The 27,548-nt window shown below is 40.9% G+C and overlaps 1 protein-coding gene across 1 annotated transcript; it reads left to right on the top strand.

The window, feature by feature from the left end:
- snx19b (sorting nexin 19b) lies at positions 1-27,257 on the top strand. Its single transcript, XM_086125337.1, has 14 exons — positions 1-106; positions 903-1,142; positions 3,284-3,478; positions 4,192-5,397; positions 6,154-6,352; positions 6,504-6,604; positions 6,710-6,829; positions 7,693-7,817; positions 8,561-8,654; positions 8,770-8,929; positions 9,757-9,898; positions 19,797-19,981; positions 22,309-22,396; positions 26,004-27,257. Exons 2-14 carry the CDS (start codon positions 939-941, stop codon positions 26,125-26,127), a joined length of 2,943 nt encoding a protein of 980 aa, XP_085981463.1. The 5' UTR covers positions 1-106; positions 903-938; the 3' UTR covers positions 26,128-27,257.
- The last annotated feature ends 291 nt before the right edge of the window (positions 27,258-27,548 follow it).

Here is a 27,548-nt window from a genome sequence, read left to right as displayed (position 1 = left end):
CGTCACGATACAGGAAGTAAACAGCTCACGAGATGTCTAGTTGATGATCAGCTCCAAACGATTTGCATGTTTTATATTATTTTAACGATGGTAACCATGCGCTAAGGTAAGCTATCTTTGTGTCGGTCCCACCCATCCAATAACTGCCATTATTTTATCTTTCGACCCCCCCACCCCCAGGATATCGTCATTTTTTTCTTCGCTAGCGTCAAGCCATAAAGGAAATATAAACACATGTATGTAAACATTGCATTTAGAAACATGTGACAAGTAGATACATAACGGATTTCAAATGCAAAGTGCAGTTTCAAACGTCTGCACAAATATGTCGCATTTTTTATTTTCTTTGGGACACTACCACAGCTGCTTCGACGACTTGCCTTTGTATATTAAAACGTTAAAAATGAGCAAAACACGTTTCTCGTCGGTGACACTTTATTCAAGTACCAAGGAGCGTCTGAGCAAAGAATGATCTTAAATGTGGGTAATACTTTGCAAATGGAGTTGTTCGGCGTCAAACAACTAAATTCAGTTAATCAAATAACTCCAGTGGAACTAAAAATGGTTGGAATTCATATTCATGCTCATGTTCCTTAAAACTCCTACTAGATGTACAAAGGACGTGAGAAAGAAGTTGCACTACAAGAAGTGAATTTATCTTACTAATAGGTATTTTTTCACAATTTGTCAGTGTTCTTCTCATACGATTCTTCTCATATAACTTGAGCTGATGTTTTTTTTCTTTTCAGTGTAACCCTATTTTCATTATTTGTACATATTTATTGTATGCATGCTTCCACCCAAATTCCAACAATCCTTACATATTGATAGCCTAGCTATATTCTCGCGAGTCTAGCTTTTGAATAATGTACCAAACTCATACTCTCTATTTTGTTTTCTAGGTCTGATGCAGTTGTGACAAGCACCCTCTCGGTGTCATGGCAGAGGTGCTGGGACAGAGATGTTTGCTGGGCCTTTGCATCCTGTTTGCTTGGCTCGTTCTTTTCCATCTGCTTGTTAATATCTGGCTGCTGTGCGTGTTCACCAGCCTGCTCGTGGTACTTGGGGGCTGGCTGGGGTCGCAGGCTATTTTGGAATCCAACAGTGTGATTCACCTGGAGAGGTTTATCACTCTGGAACAGGTAAATCACCACTTCCACACTTAAAATAAGTAGGCATCGTGGTATATTCACTGAGTAGACATTTTATGTGGTTCACCTCAATCATTTAAAAATGACATTGCCCCAATATATTCCACTGTCCCTCTTTTGGATTTTCTCACTCATGGATTACAGAACAAATTCATAAAAGCACAATTTACAGTGTACGCTGTGAGCACTGTTCTACATTAACAGTGGCCCGGGGCCAAAACGTAACAGTGTCAGGCCACTTGAAGTCCAGTGACTCTAGCCTGACTGGGCCACTATAAATTTCATGAATTAACTATGATTAAATGAACACTGCGCGGCCCGTTGGTCCAGTGGTTCACGTGTCGGCCTCACAGTGCAGAGGTGCAGGGTTCGAGTCCAGCTCCGCCCTTCCTGTGTGGAGTTTGCATGCTCTCCCTGTGCCTGCGTGGCATTTCTTCAGGTAATCAAGTTTCCTCCCACATTGCAAAAACATGCATGACAGGTTAATGGAACACTCTAAATTGTCCCTGGGTGTGAGTGTGAGCGTGGATCATTGTTCGTCTCTGTGTGCTCTGCGATTGCTTGGCAACCAGTTGAGGGTGTCCCCCGCCTACTGCCCAAAGACAGCTGGGATAGGCTCCAGCATGCCCCGCGACCTTTGTCAGGATAAGCGGATCAGAAAATGGATGGATAAATCAATGCTTTCTTGCTTTTTAAAAATATTCTATTTAAGTTTTATTAATAAAGTGATCGATCATCATTGATCCTTTTGCCGTTCTGCAAGCATTTTTTGCACTTCCTTACCTTAACGATGGCTTGAGCAAGATATAAGGCAGAGACATTGGAAATTGTTAAATATTCAGTTAGATTTAGATTTGAAAAAAAAAAAACATACCGAGAAAAATAACTACACCAAAGAAATATTTTCTGAAAGGCTTAAATAACACCGTATAAAGATGCTCAATATATAATTATTGCAGCTTATTGTATTCTATCATGAATATAGAGGGGCAATGCCAGTTCTGGCAGGGCCACCACAACAAGGCTAATAGCTTAATGCAGAACCCTGACAAAGATGTTGGTAAATTACATTACTTAGTCTGCATCATTTTAATCTTCACTTAAATGACAGAAATGATTTGTCAGATGTGAACACACACCATTTTTGCTGAATTTTCAATCATGCATTGATCTGACAAAAATATAAGTCGTTGGTGTCATCAGACCATTGACACATTTTACCCACATTGGTTGGGGAGATTTCAAGAGTGTTTTGGTCAAATATAGCGAGACATGGATGCCTTTCTTTGTAAGACAAAGCTTCTGTTTTGTCACCTTACTCAACAGCCCAGACATATGAGACATATGAAGGCGACATGAGATTGTTGTCACTTGCACTAAACGGCTAGTACAGTACTTGGCAGAAATTCTTGGCAGAAATTCTTCCTCTTGGGGGCCTCCCTGACCAGTTTTATCTTGTCTTTTAATCAACTTTGTAGAGACCTCTAGGCATTATTGTGCCCTTGTTTTCTCCACTTGATGATGACTGTCTCCATTGTGTTCATTTAATATTTACCGGTAATGTCTTGGAAAGGGTTTTGTATCTTTCACCAATAAAATACCTTTGATACTGCGAAGTTCTCTTGGCTCGTGCTGCAATATACGACCACAAAAATGCTCGAAACTACCAGGAGAACATCTCAACTTTATTTGCGATGAATCACAGGCACATTAACCCTTTCGTGCACCAAGTAACGTGATAAAACGATAAGCTGTCCACTGTAGTAAGTGCTGTCCCTGAAATGGTTAAATTATGGCAGTTGTGTGCCGACTCCGTTTTAACTTGAGTTTGAATGTACTGTATGTGACTCATTGTCAACACAGCCACAACCTCAGGTAAACAACATGGGAATTAGAAAGTGGTGTGTGTCTACTTTTGTATCCACTTTATTTTTGGTCTTGTGTTTTTTTATGTCACAAAAACCAAGCATTTTAATAGGGGTATGGAAACTTTTTATATCCACTTTAATGCTGTGACTAGTAAGTACAGTACAGTATACAGATAGAATTTGACACAAAGTTGACTGATTATCTTAAACTCAAGCATTCTATACTTGACCCCAAATTGCACTTTCCTTGTTGCACATTTTCAGATTCCGTCCACTGTGGAGGATGAACATCACTTGGACCAAGAAATCCACAATTCGGTGAGGAAGATTATCAGGGACTTTGTTTGTTCTTGGTACAAGACTGTGTCCTCTGAGAGTGCCTTTGAAAAGGAGGTTCAAGAGGCCATGATTTCTATGGGCATGGAGCTGAAGATGCGTGCAAAGCAACTCGACAGAAAGGTACAATTTCTAATTCAACACCTGAATTCAATGTAAAGAATTCTGTGAAGGGCGGCCCGTTGGTCCCAGTGGTTTGCGTGTCGACCTCACAGTACAGAGGTACCGGGTTCAATTCTAGCTCCGGCCTTCCTGTGTGGAGTTTGCATGTTCTCCCTGGGTCTGCGTGGGTTTTCTCTGGGTCCTCCGGTTTCCTCCCACATTCCCAAAACATGCATGGCAGGCTGATTGAACACTCTAAATTGTCCCGAGGTGTGAGTGAGCATGGGTGGTTGTTCGTCTCTGTGTGCCCTGCGATTGGCTCGCAACCGGTTCAGGGTGCGCCCCGCCTACTGCCCGAAGACAGCTGGGATAGGCTCCAGCACCCCCCGTGACCCTTGTGAGGATTAAGCGGATCGGAAAATGGATGGATGGATGGAATACTGTGAAAGTAAAATTGATGGCTATGAAACTGATGTGTGTCTTTTGTTCAATTTGGACTGCGACCTCCTTATTGGCTGAACTGTACAAATCTTTAATATCTACAATTGGTTAAAACCCCTAATTTGAAAGAGCCAGAGCCAAGTATACCAATACATTGGGGAGACAATTTTTCAGATTTTTTATTTATTATAATTATTTTTTAAGAGCTCACACCCTGGCTGATAAGTGGTTTTGAAAATGTTTGGATACATGAATTTGCCGTCCACATTTATTGGCTTTTTCTATTGCTGTAGAGGCTGACCCAGAGGATCTTGGAAATGTTTGGCTGCCATCTGCAGGACTACCTTCGAGCCAAGGAGCTGGTTGCCCAGCAGCAGATGTCTCCACCTACAAAAGCGAATAATGACAGGGAAAAGTTGTGGCAAGCATATTCCAGGGTTAGCGCACCTCACTGTGTTATGACCAGCGAGTCAGTGGAAATCAATTACACAAGAGCTCTAGTGGACTTATTGCTGCATGTTTTGGTGCCCCCACCTCACTTGGAAACAGGCACTGGACGATATGTTGTTGGAGAACTCATCACCTGCAATGTCCTGCTCCCCCTTTTTGCGAAATTGTCTGACCCCGACTGGTTAAACCTTTTCATGATAGACATATTTGGCAGTTGTAATAAATCAAGGGAGATGATTGGAGACGAGACACTGGATTTGTCAGTACCACTCCCCTCTGCTAAATTACAGCTCACTCTACCACAAGAAACCACTTACGCCTACCAAAGTAATGCGGATGTCCCTTCTCCAAAACCTCTAACAGAAAGGGACATTTTTGGAGACATGGTCTTGCCGGAACTCTCTATGCATGATGGAGCAGGTTCGGAGGAGGTCTATTGTCAACAGAATAACGTTAAAGAAGAGGAAAGTCAGACCTTGATAAACTCTTTGAGTGGAATTAACTTGAATCCCTTTTATCAAGAAAATGATTCTGACTTGGACTCTTCGTTAGCTGATTACAAACTGAATTCCATTGACTCCTTGGACATGGTAGGGCAAGAGGACGGTATGGATGACCAAGAGAAAGAATGTCGAATTAAAAGTAGTAATGGTCAAGATTTGGAGGCTCTGTGTTCCAATCAATTAGATGTCTTCTGCCCGACAGTCTCGATGAATTCAGAGACATCCCAGCACCCAAATGGCTTATTGGAAAGAACAACAGAGAATACTCCCATCGGCAGCCTTCAGAACCTGGAGACTGAAAGTAGTTTCTCTTTAGCAAACCAAGCAAGGGAGCTTCCTCTGGTTGTTGAACCAGTTGGGAACACCAATGAAGTGACTGTCATCAGCCCATTGCATGGTTCTTCCCCCTTGCCTACATTCAGTTTTGAACCTCTAAGCAGTCCCGATGGACCAATAATAATCCAAAACCTTCGTATCACTGGCACGGTCACAGCGAAGGAACACCGTGGAACCGGCTCACACCCTTACACTCTTTACACTATCAAGGTAAGAACTAGACTTACTTAATTTTTTTAATCATCTGTTCTATTCAATATTCAGTGTTCATGGGATGTGAAGAAATACAATGTGTCGTTAAGTATGGCTCAATTATAACATTAAAAGTTTGAAAGTTATGGTTTTTTTTTAAAATTTGCTCACTTTTTTTGCTCACTGTCCTACATATGCGCTCTCTCTCTCTCTCTCTCTCTCTCTCTCTCTCTCTCTCTCTCTCTCACACACACACACACTGAATGTATGTATGGTGCCTTGCAAAAGTATTTGCCCCCCCACTTGAACTAATTGGGGTTTTTTTCGTGAAGAATCAACACCAGGTGGAACACCATCGTGAAGTGGAACTGAATTTATTAGCTATCTTAAACTTTTTTTACAGATAAAAAAATTGAAAAGACATGCGAAAAAAAGAAACAAATATCTATATAGATAGAATTTTTTCTTTTTTCTTGTGAGAAGCTTTCTGAAAAGACTATCAAAATAAATACAAAGTAATGGTAGCTGAATTGCAATAAACAAGATGGATAGCAAACATCTTAAAACCTCAATACTATGAGCCGCACACCACAGTATCACAAAAGGGGCTGCCTCACCTTATTTGTGATCATAAGCTGCTTGAACAAGTTGGGCAGAATGAACTACAGTATACAAATTGCCTTCTCATCGCCTGTTTTTGTGGTGACTTATGTGGAGGAAATTGACTAAACAGTGTGAAACAAGTTGATGCTAAGCTCTCTATTTGTCTTTCAGTATGAGACGGCAATGGGTTGTGAGAACCCAGGGTGCGGCCATCCATGCTCGGAGGACGGGGACACGCCACACCCAGGTTTTGAAAGTCCATCTTCCGTTCACCCAGTGGCCTACCACATGGTCAACAGACGATACAGCGAATTTCTTAACCTACAAGCGCGCGTGGAAGAGAGAACAGAATTAAAGAAACTCATCAAAGGTTGGTTAGGAAGCGTATTCTATTTTGAAGAAAATGGCTGTTGTTTAAAATGTTTGTGCACATGCACAGCGGCTTTCCAAATATCATGCAAATATGATAATGGTGTCGGCATGCATAAATCACTTCCTAATTGTCCTATTACATTTTGAAGGTGTAAAAGGCCCAAAGAAAATATTCCCAGACATGCCCTTTGGAAACATGGACAGTGACAAGATCGAGGCCAGGAAAGGAATGCTGGAGACATTTCTAAAGGTCTGTAATACAGTTTAATTTGATTAAAATCCAAAAGTATTTTGGGGCCCAATGTAATGACGACTGGTATTTCATCATTAACACCTGTTTTCAAATTTCCCCCAGCATCTTTGTGCGATTCCTGAAATAGCCAACAGTGAACAGATGCAGGAATTTCTGGCTCTTAATACAGATGCCCGGATTGCCTTTGTCAAAAAACCTTTTATTGTTTCACGCATTGACAAGGTTTGTTGGTGGTCATTTCATTGCAGCGGCCATAGCTGAAGAGTTGATATTCACACTATGAATTATACAGACTCTGCACTCATTTAACTTTATTGTTATTATTATTATTATTATTTCGTGTTCTGTAGTTTGACTAGACATAGATGCACAAGACTGAACAGTAGTTGTTATGGCCGCATGATGAGACAAATGCTATTAAGGTGCCTTATTTTGCCTTTTTCCATTGAAATACTGTATTGGCCCGAATATAAGACGGTGTTTTTTGCATTGAAATAAGACTGAAAAAGTGGGGGTCTAGACGTTATACCAATTCACGACGCTAGATGGCGCCAGATATCATTAAAGCGAATGCTGAACTCGACTACCCAGGCCAACGTGAACCCCTGTCACGAAGAATAAAAATAAAAATAGCGGTAGCACGAAGAAGAAAAATAAAAAATAGTGGTAAGAAAGAAAAGAGAAAAAATAATAGAAGAGATAACAGGAAATGGAGAAACGTAGCGACAATCTGGTGAAAAGTGAGTTGAAGATCGGGCAGGTCAACCGGCAGCTGAGGAGAAGTTATGTAATTTACACATTAGTTTACATATTTAAATGTTCAGATATTGAGATTTAAATGAGGCAAAATAATGCTTGATGTACTGTAATTATTTTCTGTATAAAAATTAATTTGGTGTTCAAAAAGTATTTTTTCAAACTTGAGTCTTGAAAAAGAGGGGGTTGTCTTATAATAAGGGCCATCTTATATTCGGGCCAATACGGTAATTGTCACTTGAGTGAATTGTCATAAATGCAATATCAAGAGCTGGATGAATGCACATGCTACAACGTTTGCAATTTTTTAAGATCGTATATTTACGCAGATTGTGGTGAATGCAATAGTGGACACTCTGAAGACAGCCTTTCCTCGTTCAGAGCCTCAGAGCCCAACTGATGAAAATGAGGGCGAGATAGACTGTGGCAAACTTGATACTGACAAAAAGAGCAGGTATGTGATTGCGGTGTGAAGGCTAAGACCAACAACGTAACAAATGTGACTTTTGAGAGAAGTGTACCATAAGATTTGCAGCCTCCTTGCAGTGCTGAGGATTGAAAAACATATTTTTGAATTTGTCAGATTTTTAGATGTAATCTATTATTTGTCATCCCTCAAGGGGTAGTAATTCAACAGGTTATCTATTTCTGTATGGTGAGAGTCAAGCAATAACCCAAATGTTATTTTGCACTGAAAAAATGTGGTTGAGGTTTTCATGGCAAATGATAGTAACCCCCATTTTTGAAGGGATTTGATCCAAAAGATGTGGCTTCCTGGCCACAAGTGAGGTATTCCTCTCCATCAGTTACAGACAAAGCCATGAACAGAAGAAGTAATGAGAAGACAGAGATTTGTCAGTCTGCTTTCGTTTGAGAGACTATTTTTATATCTGGGAATCTGTGTTATCTACTCACATTATTTCAAGCCATCCACTTGCCATTATTTTTTTTTTTCCATGCCCAAAGACTAATAAAAACACTTGAGAAAAAAATCCTGATGTAGGTTGTTATTATTTGTGCATGAAAGGGTTAAAGTTGTCCAATGTTCATTCAAAGATGTGAAGTGTACTTCACTTTTTATTTTCATGACACTGTCAAAATTATATTTACGTTGGATTAATTTACCGTTAGCTGTTTTGTGGACCTGTCGACATTTTAAACATGAAGACAAAAGATTTTCTCTCCCCCTTCTCTCAGGTCACGCCTGAAATTCTCCAGCAAAAGCATCCCATTTATGAATGGCTCAGATGTCAGACCAACTGTCTTGTTTAGCTCGGACCAAACTCATACAGTAAGTTTTTGATCCATTCTGACTGGTCCACAATGGCGTTTCATTGTTTTGGTACACCATAAAACCTGTTTAGTCTTTGGTAACGTTTTTGTCTTTCTTTGCTGTACACTCACAGGTGTTTAATGGAATGTCTTTGGAGGACCTGCAAAGTTTTATCGATAAAGAAGAGAATCTGTCCCTCACATCACTGCCAAAGTGCAGGAACGACACGATTGTTACACAAGACGGAAATTGCCAGCATGACTCTGCCGTCAGAAAGCAAATACTAGGACACGGTAAGGCGTGTTTGTTGTTATCAGAAAGACTTCAGACATGTTAACCGTGCATAAAATAGACCACAGTAGGACACTAACAGGCACATGCCAGTCCACATTTATTCTCCTAGCTAATTTGGGCTTCATTTGTCAATATAGACTGGGGTTACCAAAGTCCGGTCCTCAAGTTTCCCTTTCCAACCTTTTTTAGATGTCTTCCCCGTCCAACACACCAGATTCAAATGATCAGTAAGCTCTGAGAATCCTGATAATGATGCTGATCATTTGAATGAGGTGTGTTGGAAGAGGGAGATGTCTAAAACAGGCTGGATGGGGGCTCTCGAGGACTGGACTTGGCCACCCCTGATATACTGTAGATTATTCCAGAGCAGATTACAACAGATCCCTCAGTTGTGCCACACATTCAGTTGATAAACCTTAAAGAGATGCAGTCTTGGAATTTGTGCACATGAGGGCAGTGTTAGTAAATAGATAAAGTGGAGAAAGTGAACAGTACATACTAAGTTTTAATGGCACGCTCAATATCTGGAGCAGTATTTTTATATTTGACTGCAATAATACTAATAATGCCATACATCATCATCACCACCTTAAAATAATGGCATGAGTCATATTTTAATGAGAAATATTTTATTGCCTTCAACATCTCATGGTGCTGGCCACCTATGCTAAAATTGTCTCCCTCCTTCGTTAAACAGAGTGCCGGTAGTCAGTTGTGTGAAATCCGAAATAAATATGATGTGATCTGTATTTTGTTCAGTTCTTTGTGTTTTCTGGGGAAAAAAAGGGCCATTATTTAGGAAGGTGACAATATGATTTCTATGCAGCGGGCACAGGTGCAGCTGAGATGGCATTGGCGGATGTTGCTTTGAACATCATGTGTCTGCTCATGAGAGAGCAGTGGAGCTGGCTGTGCACTGAGAACATTCAAAGGACCATCAGGCTGCTCTTTGGAACCCTTATTAACAGGTAATGTGAATATCGGCATGTTGAGGTGCTGCTATCAAGACAATAAACAAACTGAGTAACGAGCAGATTTTATAATTATACTGTAGAATAGACAAATGAGTCTTTACCAGCAAGTAGATTAATTGAATTGGATGAACCAAATTAATAAAATAGTGTCTGTATTATTATATATATATTTTTTACATACAATTTAGTGGCATTGATAAATCGCCTAATCTTTGACATCACAGTTCCAGTAAATCCCCCAAAATGCCACAGGAGGGAAAATTCAATTGATGACAGCAAGAAAAGCTAAGAGCTAAAGTGGTCCTCTTGCTTGATTTTTGGCTAGTAAATTGGATTAAAAACAAAACAACAACAAAAAAAAAAAACAGCATAATTTCAAGGTGAAAGTATATTAAAATACTGGAAAGTTGATTACAGTCATAACTCACAGGGATCATATTTACATATATTTACGTACCGGTAATGATTTTAACTGGTCATCTGCTACTTTAATAGCAACTTCCACGTTGCAATTAAGGTTAAGTACTTTAAGAAAAATGCATTAAGGGTCATGCTTATTATACATATGGACATAAATGTTATGGCTTGTGGTTATGGTTACTTTTTTAGAGATTAACAGCATGATACGAGAACAGAACACAAGAGCTGGCATGAGCAATATAAATGTTGGAAGGTTCCACAATTGGGCTACCAAAGAGGATCGCCAACTTCTTAATTCACACATATGATAAAAATGCTATTTCAATAAGGACAAATTGTGCGTATATGCATGTTTTTAAATTGAATCAATGTACAGAAGATTATTCTGTTAGATATTAATTTTCAAATGTATACTGTATATAAAATGTCCACTCCAACTAAAAAAAATATAATAACCACCCACTATGGTTTTTCTTTTTTTTTCACGTGCATGAAAATTTCCATCGAAAGATGGCCCAGAAAACAAAAGAAAACACCTGAACAGTAAACCGTCATCCGCCATTCGTCACAACAATAGTTTTTTTGCCCTTCCGTGCTATAGCGGATTCCAGCTAGTATTTAGACTTTACTTTTATGTTGGATCACTCTTGACTTATATAGGTGCTTTTTAAAGTTGTTTTTTTTTCAGAAAGAAATGCTGCAAGCCATATTAGAACTCAGATGGTAGAATTTGCCAGTTTGGGATATGAAGACACGTTTTTGCTAGTGGAGATTCCACAGAGAGGGAAGATGTTCATGAGCCAAAGAGACATCAGGATCAGAATCAGATTTATTGGCCAAGTATGCAAGAAACACAGAAGGAATTTACTTCCGAGTTATAACCCGTTCAGAGGAATAAAGACAAGACAGCAATAACCAACAGGTGGGGGGGGGCAAAACGAGAAGCTTGATGGGTCACTGTTAAGCGCCTCAATATCTTAGATGTGAAAGGAAACAGTCTGGAAGAGGAGGGAAAAAAACGGACTCAACCATTCTCCTCAATGGGAGGATGGCTTGACCCAGAGAAAAAAACCTCAGCAAATGTAGCGTACGTTTTAAAACACAGTACAACAATTCTCAAGTCTTAACATGAATACAGTGAAGATTTTGACATTGCACCTGGGAGGCAATTTTTACAGTTGATGAAAATGGAATAACTGGGCCCTCCAATGTTTTTCCAAAGTTAAGCCATTTTAGAGGAGCTTGATTCCATTTTTGAAATGTTTTGATGATTTTCTGTTTTCGGTTTGTTATGAAAGGCTGGCACGGTGGTCGACTGGTTAGCACGTCCGCCTCACAGTGCAGAGGTCGTAGGTTCAAATCGGGGCCCGGCCTTCCTGTGTGGAGTTTTCTCCTGCGACTCCGTTTCCTCCCACATTCTGAAAATATGCATGGTAGGTTGATTGAACGCTCGAAATTGTCCCTAGGTGAGTGTGAGTGTGGATGGTTGTTCGTCTCTGTGTGGTCCTGCGATTGGCTGGCAACCAGTTCAGGATATACCCCGCCTGTTGGCCGAAGACAGCTGGGATGACTCCATCATACCCGTGACCCTCGTGAATATAAAGTGGTTCGAATTTTGGATGGATTTGTTATAAAATAGAATGAAAACATTGAAAAACGACACTTCTACCAACTGCAGAAATACTGTACATTACAACACCGGTGACCCTAAAGAAGTAGTCCCGTCATAAACTACCCAAACATTTGCTTCTGACAGGTATGTCAAATAGCTGCCAGTAAACTAATATGCCGACAGTGATGTCCACTTCTGGCCTTCAAGTCGAGTCGTGCGACCCGATGCTCCCTCGGGTGTCGGTGCAAAAATATTGTTGCTTCATTTTGCAAAGGCGTCTGCTATTTGAAATAGTTCCAACGGCCAAGTGTGACAGGCCTTGTGCTTTTGTTTGACCTCGTCTATATTAGGCAGCATTCTGTCAGCATTGCAGTGGCAGCTCTGTGTGGCAAGTTTTTCCTCTCATTTGTCATATCTTTGTGCAGCACAAACGAGCATCTTCCCCTCTCCAGAATGCTATTTGGGAGTCAAAAACAACTGGAATCATATTGCTTTTGTGTACTTACTTTTAACGTAGACAGACATTTCAAGGCATAAACAACATTTTTTTAGTTTGCAGCTAATGGTGTTCCTTAGCACTGCGTCATGCCCAAGTCCCTTACTTGCTTTGGAACACTGTTTGCAGCTGTGGAGTCAGCCTGGGTTGTTGTTGTTCTGATCATAATTTCACAACGTGATTTTTAGAGCTCCCACTTTGGTATGGACTGCGGTTACATGATACAGTTGCCTAAATGTTATGCTCAATCCTGGCACAAACCTTCTACCTAAAAGTAGTTCTCTTGGTCTCAACCTACTGTAGAGGTTCTTGCAGCCCCCCCCCCCCCCCCCCATACACATACATACACACACACACACACACCCTCCCCTCCACATTCATAACTGCCCAATCGATGATCTAGTTTTTGCATCGTGGACTAATGCAGTGTTTCGGTGTGAACGTATGACGCATATTAATTTACCCTTCTTTGGCTTTGTGTTGGGATGCAAGTGAGCTTCCTTTACATCCATCCATTATCCAAACCGCTTATCCTCAGTACAACATACGTAATTCTCGCCTCCAAAATCCAAACGGAGCTGCTGCCCCCCCCCCCCCCACCTCCCACACTCCTCTTTTACACCTGACTCTCAATGACTGAGTGATTCTTTATTTTTACTTTCTAAAATAGCATATTAATGCTCACATAAACAATTCCAGCGGCACTGCAAGTCCTCGATGACAACTTGATGTCCGAGGTGAGGATGAGGGTAGGATTCAAACACTGTCAGCAGCTGCCTTTTGGTAATGACCTCACTCCTTCAGTGTGTTTTTTTGGTGTGTGTGTTGCTGTTTCTGCTTCACTATTCGAGGGATCTTTCTCTGGCATTGAGTGTTTGCTTGAGTTTCAGTTGGCTTAAATGAATGTGACGTCTTGCTGCATTAGTTAGTCAATGACCATAATATTGTTTTTAAAATAAATATGTATATATTTTTTTAGGACGGTGTGATATTAATGAGTTTCGACACACAACTGGGCCTGTGCTAATGTCATATGTTGACCAGATCAGTTTGCAGTAACGGATCTTTTACTGTTTAGCCAGCTGCAGACTTGGAAAACTTGAGGAAAAACCTAGATTCAACTAATTTCCCCACATGCAAAAAATATTTATTCTCAGGTATCTGTTTTGATTTATTAGCAGGATTAGTAGCCATTTGTTTTTAGGCTTGATTGCCTCTGATTTGTTATCTTTCAAGAGCCTCACTTTCTTCCAGATGGGATTTAACAGCAGTGGTTCCGAGAGTTTATTATTTTGGACACTGCGTTTGAAATGGAATGGTCTTCTTGACAGACTACTTTCTTTTTGTTTTTGTTTTTTTCATCATGCGGTAACACAACATTTGGCCGCCTTCAGTAAAATGGTATGTTCCCCTTTAAATGTTTAAAATGTTTATTATTTGAAATGGTTTGGTAATTATTACTGTAAAATTGTGATGCCAGTTTAAAAAAATATTTTTTTTAGTTTTTGGATAAACGGCCCAGATAATGGAAAGAAGGTATTGACTGACTCATATTGATTCGTCACACGGTTTTGAGGCGTATAAAGTCACTGCTGGAAGCTCAGTGCTACTGTCAGCAGCAATTCTCTCCATGTCGGTTTGTTTGACCAGTGGGCTATGCGTGACAGATTTGCAAATGATGAGAAGAAACAAGGGGAGAATTGGATAAAAAAGATGGTTGTTACGTAATGAGACGTGTAATCTCTAAGCTTTGTGAGGCTGGAGGAGGTGTGACATCTCTGCACATGCTGTTCCTCGGTGATAACTTGACACACTTCCCAAAGTGGAAGCAGGCTGTTTTCTAGCTCTCTCAAACTTTTTTGTCATTCGCGCCATGAGACTACTAAATAAATATCGTTATGTGTCTTGGATCGGGCGAAACCTCACAAGTCCGTCACAGACCAGGCCGCACCTAATCATCATATGCTTCCGTCATGATTCGGTCCATCGGCGCAAGTTCGTCGGGGAGGCGGGACAAGCAGCTGTCAAAGTCATGTCGACAGAGGCATTATAGACATGCGCGTTTGTTTTCTGCTCAGAAAAGACTAAGAGAGAGTATGGACCCGTTCCTGGATGATGGGGAGGGAGCTATTTTCCAAAAAGAACTTGAGGTGACAAGTTTGTTAAATGACACCACGTTTGTAAATCACCCCCAAGATTTGCAGTTGGCAAACAGAGCATGCGTTGTAATGCAACGTGGACTTTTGTGCTAGTCCCTTAGTCACGAGTTACTGTACACCACATTGTGATTGTGTACCCCACGTCGTAACTAGGAGGGCAACGTCTTCATATTAATCAATGCCAAAGAACTGATCAATGGACGTGTCACCCAATACGGCAAGACGAACCAAAAAATTCTGACATGCCAGACTTTCGATGTCTTTTAGTAGCGAAGCGTCCCAGGCGCCTCGCGACCAAGCGTTGAGTATGTCACACTACACGTGCTATGACTTCGTTTGTCTGCGACACTTCTCTCGGCTCAAATTCGGGCAACATTTCTGTAGTCTGATGCCGGCATGAGTGGTTTGTGTCTTACCGATGAAGGCCAAAGTTAAAACGATAATTAAAAAAGGCATGCTAAGGTGAGGTTCACAATCTTAGTTTTTTTGAATCAGACTTTATAAGTTCCAGATTGTTGTACAGACAAAACCAGATCACGTGCATGTAGATTCTTTGTTTGACTTGTTGGTCATTATATGAATACATTTCCTTAGTCATTCCTTAATCCTGCAACATATTATTAATATTCATTGTGCAAATTCAATGAGTAACTAATTATATACACCTAATGTCTTATTTAGAATAAAGCTAACAGCTGGAATATTTTCGGCCTAGGGAACGCAGTACATATTTCATACAAATGATCACAGTGATAAATATTTAAGGAAAAGTAAAATTTATATGCCAGTCAGTGAAGTCCTGTTGAGGTTATGAAGTACACACTGCACTCACAACATGTCGCAACATGTAAGTATGACAGCTAATTATCGACTCTGTTAATTCAGTTCCACGAAAAGCAAGTAGGACGTAATGGCACACCACTTGGATGCTTGCGAAATCACCTTGATGAGGGCTAAATGCTGTGTTGTAAATAAAGACGGTAGCAGGATGAAGTCATCCAGCAGCCCCTGAGCCCCTTCACATCTCTGTTTTCTGTTTTTGACCACTCACCTGAGTCCGGGCCCTGAGCTGTGCCTCCAAAGTAACGGTTCATCCTCTGTCTCCAGAGACATACTTGTGCAATGACATCATGTCTGTTGAAAAACCTGTAGGCTTATTTTAGCTCAAGCGGGGCCGCGGGTTTTACCATAAATGGTAGCAGAAATCAAAGGAACTTTGTACAGTTGTTGGTCAGCTTGGCAGATCAAAACAGCTGCCAGGAGGGCCTTATATTGTGGCAGGTTGATTGGAGCATGGACCTCAGGCTTGTCGGTGAATCAAGCCATGCATGTTCTTTTTGTCTTCTCTGTTTGTAACTGGGCGGCTTAGCAGTTGATTAACCTCTTCTGATGTTTTACTGAAAAAAAAAAATCACTTATTCGTGCCGTGCTGCAAGTTGACGGACAAGACAGACGGCCCTGTGGTATTTTCCTCTTTATTTTTCCCGTCTTACAAATATTTATTTGACAGTTGAGCTGGAAAACCACTCTTGTGGCTTTTACCGTAGCCCTAACGCAATCGAGACTTAAGACTCCACCAGACCGCAACATCTGATATAGCATTACTTGGCATCCGTTCGCTTTAATTGGCTAAAAATTGCATGTGGGTTTGCGTGGGCCAGTGGGAAATCAATCCCCACAGTGATTGCCATAAGACTCGAGTGGTGATGACAGCAGAAACTTCATTTGATGAATGTTATTGTAGTAAAGGCAGAGCTCCAGTAGCAACTGGGTATTTATAGTCTATATACTATTAATGTGACATGTTCTGAACCAAGACAGTGTTCATATAAACTTCTGTGTGCCATATGTGATATTCTGAGCCATGGATCAGATGTCATATTTATTTTTTAACTTTGGCATGAATCAAGACACCGTCCGAGACTGTCGCAATCAAACTGCATGTGTCCACATTCAAACTCCATCTAGAAATGGAACAGACGTGTATATGACTATCAGACTTTGCAACACGTCCTGAGTAGAAGCGGGTGAAGTGATAATCGTGAACCAGATTGCTCGACCGGGCTGAATGCCTCACTGGGAGTAGATATGTCACAACAGCGAGGTGAAAACAACTTTGCTCATGGCTGACATCAATAGTGGCTTGTTAGAAATGACTTTCAATTGCATTGGCTGGTACGTTGAGTGGACACTTTATTTGGTACACCTGCACATTTGAATGCTTGTACAAGAGATAGTACTGGTACAGTGATCCCTCGCTTATCGCGGTTAATAGGGATCAGAATCCCCCGCAAAAGAGGAAAAACCCGCGAAGTAGGTGCCACCTCCTGAACAGGTATATGTACATGTGTATGAGTATATAGAACATTTATATATATATATGTATGTATGTATATGTTTATATATCTATCTCTCTCTCTCTCTCTATATATATATATACAGTACAGTATATATATAAAGTTACAATACAATACATCCTGATTTATATAGAGCTTTCACAGCAGCTGCAGCTGTAACAAAGCGCTTTACAAAACAGTTAACAAAGTAAATAATAAACACAACACTTTTCCCTCATACGCTTTGTTGTTTGTTAGGTTAGGTAAGTGTATAAATAACAAAATACAGTAAATATAAACATGTAGTACTGTATATGTTGCTCTATGTGACTCGCTGTTGTTTTGCTGACTTTCGCGGCCTCTCGCCGACCTTTTGCGGCATTTTCGCTATTTAAAAAAAATAAAATTCGGAATATCTTTGAAAAATCCGCAATGCACTGAAACCGCGATAAGTGAACCGCGAAGTAGCGAGAGATCACTGTATCTCGAAATATGATGCAATGTGGTTTACAAAGGAATTCAATCATTTTGTCAAACCAAACTGAGTATTATTATTATTAGGATATTAAAGTCCGATTATTTTATTTATTTTAGACAGATATTCGATCTTATTTGATTTGAACCCCTTCAGGGACAGCGGTTACCACAGTGGACAGTTTATCATGTTATCAGGTTACAGGGTGCATGAAAGGGTTAAACACATGCCTAATATTATGGACAGTGTGCGCGCATACACCTTTTCTGTCAAAAGTGGAAGATTGGAGATGTATAGAGAGCCTGCAGCGTTGTCCATCGCCATCACTAACTGACTTTTACAGCGGGGCAATTAACACTTGGTCTTCTTGACCGATTCCAAATTATGTTTTTGGCTCTCATTCCGAGTCAAGCTGTTTTTACTAAGCACCTGGTGCTCAATTACTTTTGTTGCCAAGATGGTAAGTGAAGCATTGGAAGCAAGTAGATTATTCACAGCTGTATCATTGAGTTTGATAGTGTATGCCTTTGTGATATTTTCCTCTCTGCCGCATGAAGTACCATGTCAGATTTAGGCTATTTTTAGCAGTTACAAGTCTGGATCAACAGGGTCACTTTTTCATTTTTCCACACAATGACTCTCCATGTCTTTGAATCTGGAAAGTCACTAAATCTGACTAAATTGCAGCACATCTGACTGTTCCCAAAGTGACTTGATGCCTTGCAGATATGGAATGTTATTCCAAGGGGTTTTCGGATAATTTTGTGACGGGACAGGGTTTTAAGAACACATACATTCAATCTTCTCTTTCCTTACAAGTTTGTTTGGTTTTGTGTCCCCAAATATTAATCAGTGAAGAAACATCTGCCCCCTTGGCCTACAAGGTAGTACAAAATCATTATCTACTCAAGACAATTTTTTTCTCTTCGGGATGTTGATGTTCAAAAATATCTCGCTTGACTTGCTTAAGTGAACCTTTGCCGGACAACTTGCCTTTTCTCATTCGATCCAAGCGGTTGCCGTTCTCTAGGTTGATGTGCCTTCTCTCTAACAATAGGCTTTGATCTTAAAAAGAAACTCCTTTTCCCCTGGAGTTGTTTGGTCATGGTCCTGCCACATCCACATAATGACTGGGGATTTCTTCCTTTTTGCTCACAGGCTATAAATGAATGATTTCAACTGTGGGAATGTAAACTGTTTTCAGGATGTTCCTGTTGTCCTCACAATTATCTCTGATGTAATCGAGTTTACTGACGAAGAGGCTTTTAAGTGGAACCAGAATTAACAGTGCATTCTACAGAAATTAGGTCTGGATTAAGTCCCAGCTCAATGCTTGTGTGGTACACTAGCACAACAAACTGTTGTCCCTTTTGCTTTGGTGTGACTATGCAGTCTCCTACATTAAAGGGGAAGTCAACCAAAAAATATGTCTTTGCAATATGTTCAATGCAGGCCCGCAAGTCCCAGTAGCAGTATTCTGATTAATATTGCATGAGTGAATATATATTACGCAGCAAAATCCACCCTTTTTGATCCATCTCAGGGGCCAGCCATTTTGCCACTTACTGTCGACTGAGGGGCTCAGGTACCGACCTATCACGGCTCAGCTAGCGAATATCACATGACCAAACTCAGAAAACAGGTGAGTGAGCTGTGATTGGTTGTGACCCGAGCCGTGAGCGACTGCGATGTCCTTTTAAGGCAACGGCAAGTGGCAAAATGGCCACTGCCTGAGATGGATTAAAACGGGTGTATTTGCCGCTTAGTTTATATTACACAAACACAATATTAATCAGAATACCGTGTTTAGAGTCACGGAGCTGCATTGAATATATTGGAAAGAATATTTACAATTTCTGTTTATTTTTTACAGTGTAAAATTGAATATTTGTCATTTGACATTTTCTGGCTTTTTATATTTTGTTCAAGCCATTCCACATGGAAGGGTTTGACCTCACATGCAAAATAAAATAAAATAAAACAAATAATGTGCGCAGCTCGGTAGAAAGATCACTGAGCATTAGCCTGTCTCGTTTTCCCAAAGTTTTGGAATTTCTAATAAGCCCAATTGTCATTTTAATTAAATAGATGAAAAAAAACAACTGACTGGTCTGCCATGATTTTTCAGTGTCGGTCAAGTCAGGTGCAATGTCAAGGTCACAATACAGTGAACTCAATGACCGTTTTGTAAACCTGTCGAAATCGCAGGTTCAACAGACTGTCAATGTGCGCTTTTATGATATTGCATCATTTTGTAAGAACGAGGTGGTTTTCTTAGCCTGAAAAAAACGTGAAGAAAATATATATTAACTTTTATGACAAAATCTGTTTACCGGGAACTCCATTTTTCTTCAATGTTTCAAACCTGAAACTGTTTTTATTTTCAAATTTCAGATGGCTGGATGTGAGTGTGGCCAATCTGACATGTACCAGATACTGGGTCCATTACCTTCAGGTCATCCAGGAGTCTGTGTGGCCAGGAGGAGTTTTGCCCACTTCACCGCAAATAGAACGAAGCCAGCAGCAGAAGGACGACACCAAGAAACAAGCCTTACATTGTCTGATGAGTCTTCTGCCAGGTACACAATTTGACTTAGACTGCAGTTGTGGAAGCTCTAAGGACCAACACAATCTGTCCAAGGACTACAAGTAGGTGGTGGGCCCAGGGCAGGTTTCATGTACAGCACAATAATGCCTTTTGGAGTAGAAGGCACACCTTCAATGAATGACCTCTTTTAAAACTGTTTTCATATATAGGGCGCACCACATTATAAGACGCAGCTACAATAGTGGCTGTGGTTGTGTTACGCAGCTACGAGATGGAGCTACGCTAAAGGGAATACAATACAACACAGAACAGCTTTATTTATATTGAGTTTTCACAACCGCTGCAGCTGTAACAAAATGCTTTACAGAACATTTAAAAGTCTATGTCCACAAAATCAGAATATAAGATCCATATATAAGGCAAATCGGATTATAAAGCGCACTTTTGAAAAAATGAATGCTTTTAGGTGCGCTTTATAATGTGGAACGTACGGTATTTAGACTATCCCCAGCACTTCATTTTGAAACAGATGCAACAAAAATTGTTGGCGCTCTTGCATATTTTTAATTTATCAATAACTTTGTGTAGGTTACCGGATCTGGCAAACTGAGCGGACAGCTTTGCTCAGAGTCTGAAATTCCTTGATATCGCTGTAGTTGTTAGACAATGACACGCCTCGACATTTTTTTTTCTTGTTTAGCGGTCGCCGGGTGGGATACTCAGGGGTTGGATCAAATGTTTAACTTTAAAATGCACTATTGGAGTTGATAATTAGTAATTTCATGTTCAAAGTCACACTATACAGACATAGTCACATTTCTAAAGTAACATTTTGTCATATCAGTCTTTTTCAGATTTGGTGGGTAAAGTTTTTTTTTTTTTTATCTGTCAATCTCCTGACGAGTGTATATCGTGTCACAGAAAAGCGGAGCACAAAGACACATTGACAGACTACCGCTACATTTCTCTTCAAATTATGTTTGCTAGAGACTACCACAGAAATGGAGTGCTATGTTGTATGTCTGTATTGGAAAAGGATTGTCCCATAAACCCCATCACAGACCGCGATATCAATTTTTGTTATGAACATGTTCACAATCATTTTAAAAATAAGTACAATAATAGACAAAAAAACCCCCCACATGAAATATAAAACAGTTTCATTACACATCCAAAAAGGAGTGGGACAAAGTGAAGCACGCTTCATGTGGAACACGACAGAAGAAATTCACCTTGGCACCAGAGGGTGTGCTGTGGCAGAAGAATGCAGATTTCACCTTTAAAACTAAGGTGTGGTGTCATGCTAAATGCTACATCGTCATTATGTGATGTGGATTGCTTTGGTTTGCCGAGAGGCTGCGAATGAAAATCAGCTTTGACTACATTTTCATACCTTAGTAGTTCGATATGTTGCTGATCTAACAGCTGAGGAGATCCTTTATGAAGTTGCCGCCGCCTCCTCTTTGTCGTTCCCCCTTATTCGACAGAAAAGCTGACGGCAATGAATCAGACACAGCGGGGTCCCCTCACATGCACCATGATAAAATCTGTCTCCTACTCAGACATCATTTGGAACACGACAAAAACTGCACCCAAGCTCCCTTGGTCTCCAACGGCCTGAGAGTGCCAGACCAACTACTTTTTAACTTTGTGGCATGCACATGTGGAATTTCAGTGAAAGCCTCCATCGATGAGCGTATTGGGGTCATGTTAGACAACAGCAGAAAGCTGATCTCTACCTGTCAGAACATCATTACCTTCAGCACTAAAAGCACTGTGGCTTCTGCCAAAACAGTGTGGCGGCGAAGGCAGTTTGGCAAAACGAATAAGCCTCTGAAATGGTCTTGGCCACTGTTTTCTTCGCAAACCCTTGAGAACCACACAGCTTTTCCTCACCTAAAAATAGAAGGGGTCAGGTTATAACATCGTTAAAGCGGGACACAACCCTCTGCAAATGTAGGTTGTTTGCCTGTCTGTAGCTGTGTTTCCATTGCCTTCGGGAATGCACAAAATGCACACTGGTGATGGAAACGCAAATTTTGAAAACCTCTCCAATATCGCAAAAAAGATTTGGTCTCTCATGAGGTGGTTTTTAAAATGTTTTGCAGGCGTAACATTTGGCGCTTATTGCACTTGGCTGGCTACATGCGCTGTGCGCTGATGGCGCGTGAACAGTGCATGTGCTCAGCTTAGAGGGAATATAGGTCTCAATATTGTTCTTAAGGGTTTTGTTGAGGACAGTTAAAGTTGAAATGCCAGTTTATAAGGAACTCATTTATACCACAGTGCTCCCATACTCTGATATGAAAATGATTTAGGCAGTAAATGTCATTGCCTTTCTTGCCTTTGTGTCCACAGATGTAGTCACCGATTTTCTCAGCTCAGAAAAGTACAAACTCAGTTGGGAGATTGTCTTTGATTCCTTCCAAAACCCCTACATTAACAGGTAAGTCATACCACTATTGTGCACTCTTTTTCTTACCCCTCAAGATGCATACATTTCGATTAGACCCCAGTTAAAAAAAAACAAACAACTGCTGGCCCATTCAGTCTCGGAACATCATTTTCAAAAAGTGTTTATCCAAAACCAATTCCAATGAAGTTGGGATAAGATGATAAGCTGTCCACTGTGGTAACCGCTCTCCCTGAAAGGATTAAACAAATAAAAACAGAATACAATAATTTGCACGTCATGTGCAGTCTTATGTTTAATTTAATACACGACAAAGACAAGATATTTAATAAACATTATTGGTTTCAGCAAATCATCATTCACTTTGGAATTTACGGCTGGTACACATTCCAAAAAAGCTGTGTTTGAGGTGACCAAGGTGGTCTAAGAGCTGCTCTGTGACAGGGTCCGAGGGGTGGATGAGATCCACCTTGAGTTCCTAATGGTCTAGATCAGTGGTCCTCAACTAGAAAGGCTGTAGGTCCACTTTTTTTTTTTTTTTTATAAGACCAAGGTCCGGTCCCATGCACGGCGGTCATGGGGAGCAGGGCTATATGCCAATTTAGTATGGTCAAGCCAAGCTTATACAAATCAACACTCCTCACAACCAACCAATAATGGGGTGCATGAAAATAACAATTATTCACTTTGCCAGTACACAGCAAATAATGAGAGGTATTGTGTTGAGGCAGAGGAACTCTTTTATTTTGTTAAGTTGTGCCTGCTTAATAATAGAAATAGCCCTTTTAGGGAAATAAGACATTTTTACTTTAACTTTGTTAAACAGTAGTTGTCCTTTTTTCCCTTAATTTAACAAAAGCAAAACAAAATACTCATTTTACCAAAATAAATACTAAACATGAAAACAAAAATATTATTTTCATTTGTACAATTCCCCTTTTCACATCCCCTCTGAAATCACTGAAAAATATATCAGAAGAGGAGTTAAGAACCATTTTAAATACTGACACAAGGGAGCACAGGAATGTGCAGTGCTGTTCTTCCACTAAAGGTGAATGCAATGTCTGAGGCATGCAAATATTATTTGAGGACGCCATTGTGATGTTCATTTACCATGTTGCGGTGTTCTGCTGTTAAACAGCTGCAAAGATCCCCGGGTAGACGGGAGCAAAACTGCACACAATCGAAACCTCCCGCGATTCGTCTTGTCTAATTGTCTGTGTGCGGCTCTCCTGGGCTGAAGCTGTGAGCACACTGTGGCTTCGCGCATGCGTCTGTTTCCTGACACAATCATCCATTTTGAATGCGTGACGCTTAGGTATGGGCACACCTTAAGTTCAGAGGAGCCAATCAGCGCATCGTTATCGCCGACATGCCCTGCTCAGCCAGGGTCTCCAGTTCGTCAAACATTATACACACACAGTCGCGCTGCTGCCTCCTCTGCAATACATCTGTTCGTGCACGCAAATAATACAACGGATAATTTTAACAAGCGATCGCGGTAATGCGCAGATTATAGTCCAAAAATAGAAAATGTATAACGTAAAAATCACTTTATAATTTATTATTTTATACAATTTGCCGAGGGTCCAGACAGAGGAGGTCCGGACAGAGGAGGTCGGCGGTCCGGTCGTGGATCGCGGTCCGCCAGTTGAGGAGGACGGGTCTAGATGTTGTGGAGTTGTCCTGATTGAGATCATCAGAGATGCCTCTGTTACTTTGCATGATCATCGGAGACAGTGCCTTCAGGTTGGCAGCCTCTGCAACCCCCCTCTCAAAAAGAGAGACCTGATCGGTGTGTTCCAACTACAGGGGGGTTACACTCCTCAGCCTTCCTGGTCATGTCTATTCAGGGGTGTTTGAAAAGTGGGTTAGTCGGGAAGGTGACTCTCAGATCCAGGAGGAGCGGTGTGGTTTTCATTCATTAGTTTTGTGGACTTGGAGAAGGCGTTTGACTGTATCCCTTGGGGAATCCTGTGGGGGTTGCTTTGTGATTATATGGGGCACCAAACCCCCTCATACAGTCTTTTTGGTCCCTGTGCGACTGGTATCAGAGTTTGGACCACATTGCTGGCAATAAGTCCGATTTATTTCCAGTGAGGGTTGGACTCGATCGTCATCGATTCTGTTCATAACCTTCATGGACAGAATGTCAAGGTGCAGTTGAGGAGTAGAGGGGATCCTGTTTGGTTTTCTTAGAATTACATCTCTGCTTTTTCCAAATGATGTGGTATTTTCGGCTACATGCAGCCACGATCCCCAACTCTTAACAGCAGCAGTTCATATCCAAGTGTGAAGCGGTTGCAATGAAAACCTTCAAATCTGAGACCATGGTCCTCAGTCAGAAAAGGTTGCTCTGCCCTTTCCAGGTCAGGTCCTGCCCCAATTGAAGTAGCTCAAGAATCTTGAGGTCTTGATTACAAGTCAGGGCAAGATGGGAGTGGGAGGTCGACAGGTTGTGTGTGGTCAGTGCAGCAGACTCTCAATGTATTAGTCGATCTATGTCCCCACCCTCTCCTGTGTTCACGAGCTGTGGGCCCTGACCAAAAGAACAAGATACCAGATCGGGCTCGTGATGTCCGAGAAGACGCTGGAGGAGTATGGCCATTTTTCAATTTGAAGAACGTAGAGTACGGTCTTGTGAACTCGCCAAGTCGTGTCTTCTTAAGAACTTACACGAGATCGTTCTTCATAAGATCGTGAGTATTTTGGATATTGGAACGACTGCGTACTTGTTAGCTTCCCCCCCAACTGACTGATTTCCATGATACCAAGAGGAAATGCATCGTGGGATATTTTCTTCACCATGCCTTCACAGGTATCCAACCAATATATCCTTGGTTTATGCTAGCTGACAAGAACAACCTCCGGGCATTCCGTGCGTTTTAGGTTTATTTGTGCTTTGAATTGCAATCGTACTTGGGCCACGACTGATGACGTTCCGCAGTATTACAAGAACACAAATTGAGAGAGGGCTTATGTCTCCTGATTGGACTGCGAACAGAACACCTTGGGAGCCCCTGGAAGGAAGAGTTGCTGGCGTGAGGGAAGTCTGGGGTTCCCTGGTAGAGCAGCTGCTGCCCCTTCAAAATGACCCCTGATAAGCGCAAGAAAATGGATGGATAGAGAATAATGAATACGTATACTATAATAATAATAATAATAATAATAATACATTTTATTTATAAGCGCCTTTCAAGACACCCAAGGACACTTTACAATAACAAAAAACACAAAATAATACGGGCTGAGCAGCGGCAGCCAAAACGCGCCAGCGTTCACTCAACCCGGAAGTCAGAAAAGGTATACTGTACTTGTACCCGCAATATTATAAAATCTGTGCCTCTACTGCACTTATAGCTGTGATTTCCTAGTTCACAATATTTGAAACTTCGAATATAAAGGACAAGGACTCACCTCAAGTGATTTTATTGCATGTGTACCACTCAAAGTAAACTCGCCAGTGACTGTGCACTATGGACCATGACGTAAACGTGGACCTCATCATGACTCTCGTGATGAAGCGCTGACTGGTTTGTTGAACGAATTTTTAAGCTTAATCTAGATTCTGGTGATTTAGTACAGTCACTCGAGCTTTTGTTCCCATCACTAATTAAACTCCCATGTTCCCTTCTATTAGACACCTGGTTTACAGCATTTGTGATCTTTTATTGGAGTTCCTGGTTCCTGAATTGCCCGAGCAAAGCTTTCAAAGGAGTTTGCTGCAGAGCCTCTCCAAGAACCCAGAAAAACTCTTGGCCTGAGGAGACGACCCAAATGAACTGTTACAATTGATGCCCTCCGTCATGGTGTCTCAAACCTTCTGATTTCAAGATGAGCACTTAAAGTTTGTTTCACCGCTCTGAACCCAAACCCGCTCAAATATAATCATGTTCTGCCCTAACGTCAACATACGGTACTTAAACAGTTAATAAATGATCCAGCAAGCTTTAGCTAAATGTATTTTGCCAAACGTGTGTCTGCTTGACAATCGGTGATACAGTTCACCGATTTTTACACTGACAGTTGCAACCCCCCCCCCCCAATAATGTAACCATATTTTGATGAATGAACCAAACAGTTTTCAGGGGTCTTAAAATGGTCTCTGACATTTAGTCAAAATACCCAAGGGATAAAGCATGACAGCTCACTAGAACACTGGTTGAAAAATAGTTTACAATGTGCCAGTAATGTCGAATTGGATGTTCTCCACGATGAAGTGCTTTTTTCCCCCTCCTTTTTTGCCTTAAAACCATGTGCAAACCCCTAATTTAGGTGAAACATCAAGTGCCCATATTCATCCAGTGACTACTAATCATGTGTTTGCTAATAATGTGTTATAAGGTGACTGATTGTCTTGTTTACAGATTGACATGAAAAATGTTATGTTATGTTCATGCATATTTTGTTGTGATAAATGTTTCATCTCAAGCCAAAGGAAGTAAGACCAACATGGGGCACCCTGATTATCATAATAGTGTATGTAGTTATGTTGTCAGAAAATGTTTGTCTAGGTGTACCTGAACTATACAGGCGTGGACACCTTTTTTTGGTCATAGCTTTGGCTCAGGTGATGTCATTTTTTGAATGCCAAATTGCACGCTGTTGTATGCCATGACACTTTAATGTATTTATGCCACTTTGTCTCGTGCAGCATGTAATGGAAAGTTAAACTGTCTCAGATGCTATGATATGTACAAGTCACACCTGTCTTTTCTTTACTTCTTAATTTTCAACCACACTCACATTCACACCTTTGGGCAAATTTCGAGTCTTAAATTAACCTAACGTGCATGTTTGTGGCACGTGGTTGCCATGCTAACGACCTGCCAGTATACAGCTGAAACCTATCTTCCCTTTTTCTCAACGATACAAATAAATGTGTCATCATGTATGGCTTGCATGTTGTGAATTGTTTTAAAATACAGTGTATGCTTGTTTTTTTTTTTTTTTGCAGCATATTTTTAATTTAGCAAAACAACAAAGTTACCCAAATGACGTAATAACTGCGCTCTGAGCATCACAATGACATGTTGTATCCTCACGCACTCATGGCTCATGTCCAACAACAGTACGTGTCCATAATATCCAACAGTGTAAGGGCCCAGTATATATATCAGGGGTGGCCAACCCGCGGCTCTTTGGCTGGTTCCATGCGGCTCCCGGGCTTTCACACTACAATTGT

The sequence above is a fragment of the Hippocampus guttulatus genome, chromosome 12 (assembly GCF_054856545.1).
Source record: "Hippocampus guttulatus isolate MCC_2025c chromosome 12, RoL_Hgut_1.0, whole genome shotgun sequence".
In the NCBI taxonomy this organism is placed as follows: Eukaryota; Metazoa; Chordata; class Actinopteri; order Syngnathiformes; family Syngnathidae; genus Hippocampus; species Hippocampus guttulatus.
This window is presented reverse-complemented; position numbering and strand designations above follow the sequence as displayed.

Bases quoted from the DNA above. Each gene is read 5' to 3' on its own strand.
- snx19b (XM_086125337.1), top strand. From the start codon at position 939: ATGGCAGAGGTGCTGGGACAGAGATGTTTGCTGGGCCTTTGCATCCTG. The intron at 1,143-3,283 runs GTAAATCACCAC...GCACATTTTCAG, and splicing joins GGTTTATCACTCTGGAACAG to ATTCCGTCCACTGTGGAGGA. The intron at 8,655-8,769 runs GTAAGTTTTTGA...GTACACTCACAG, and splicing joins GCTCGGACCAAACTCATACA to GTGTTTAATGGAATGTCTTT.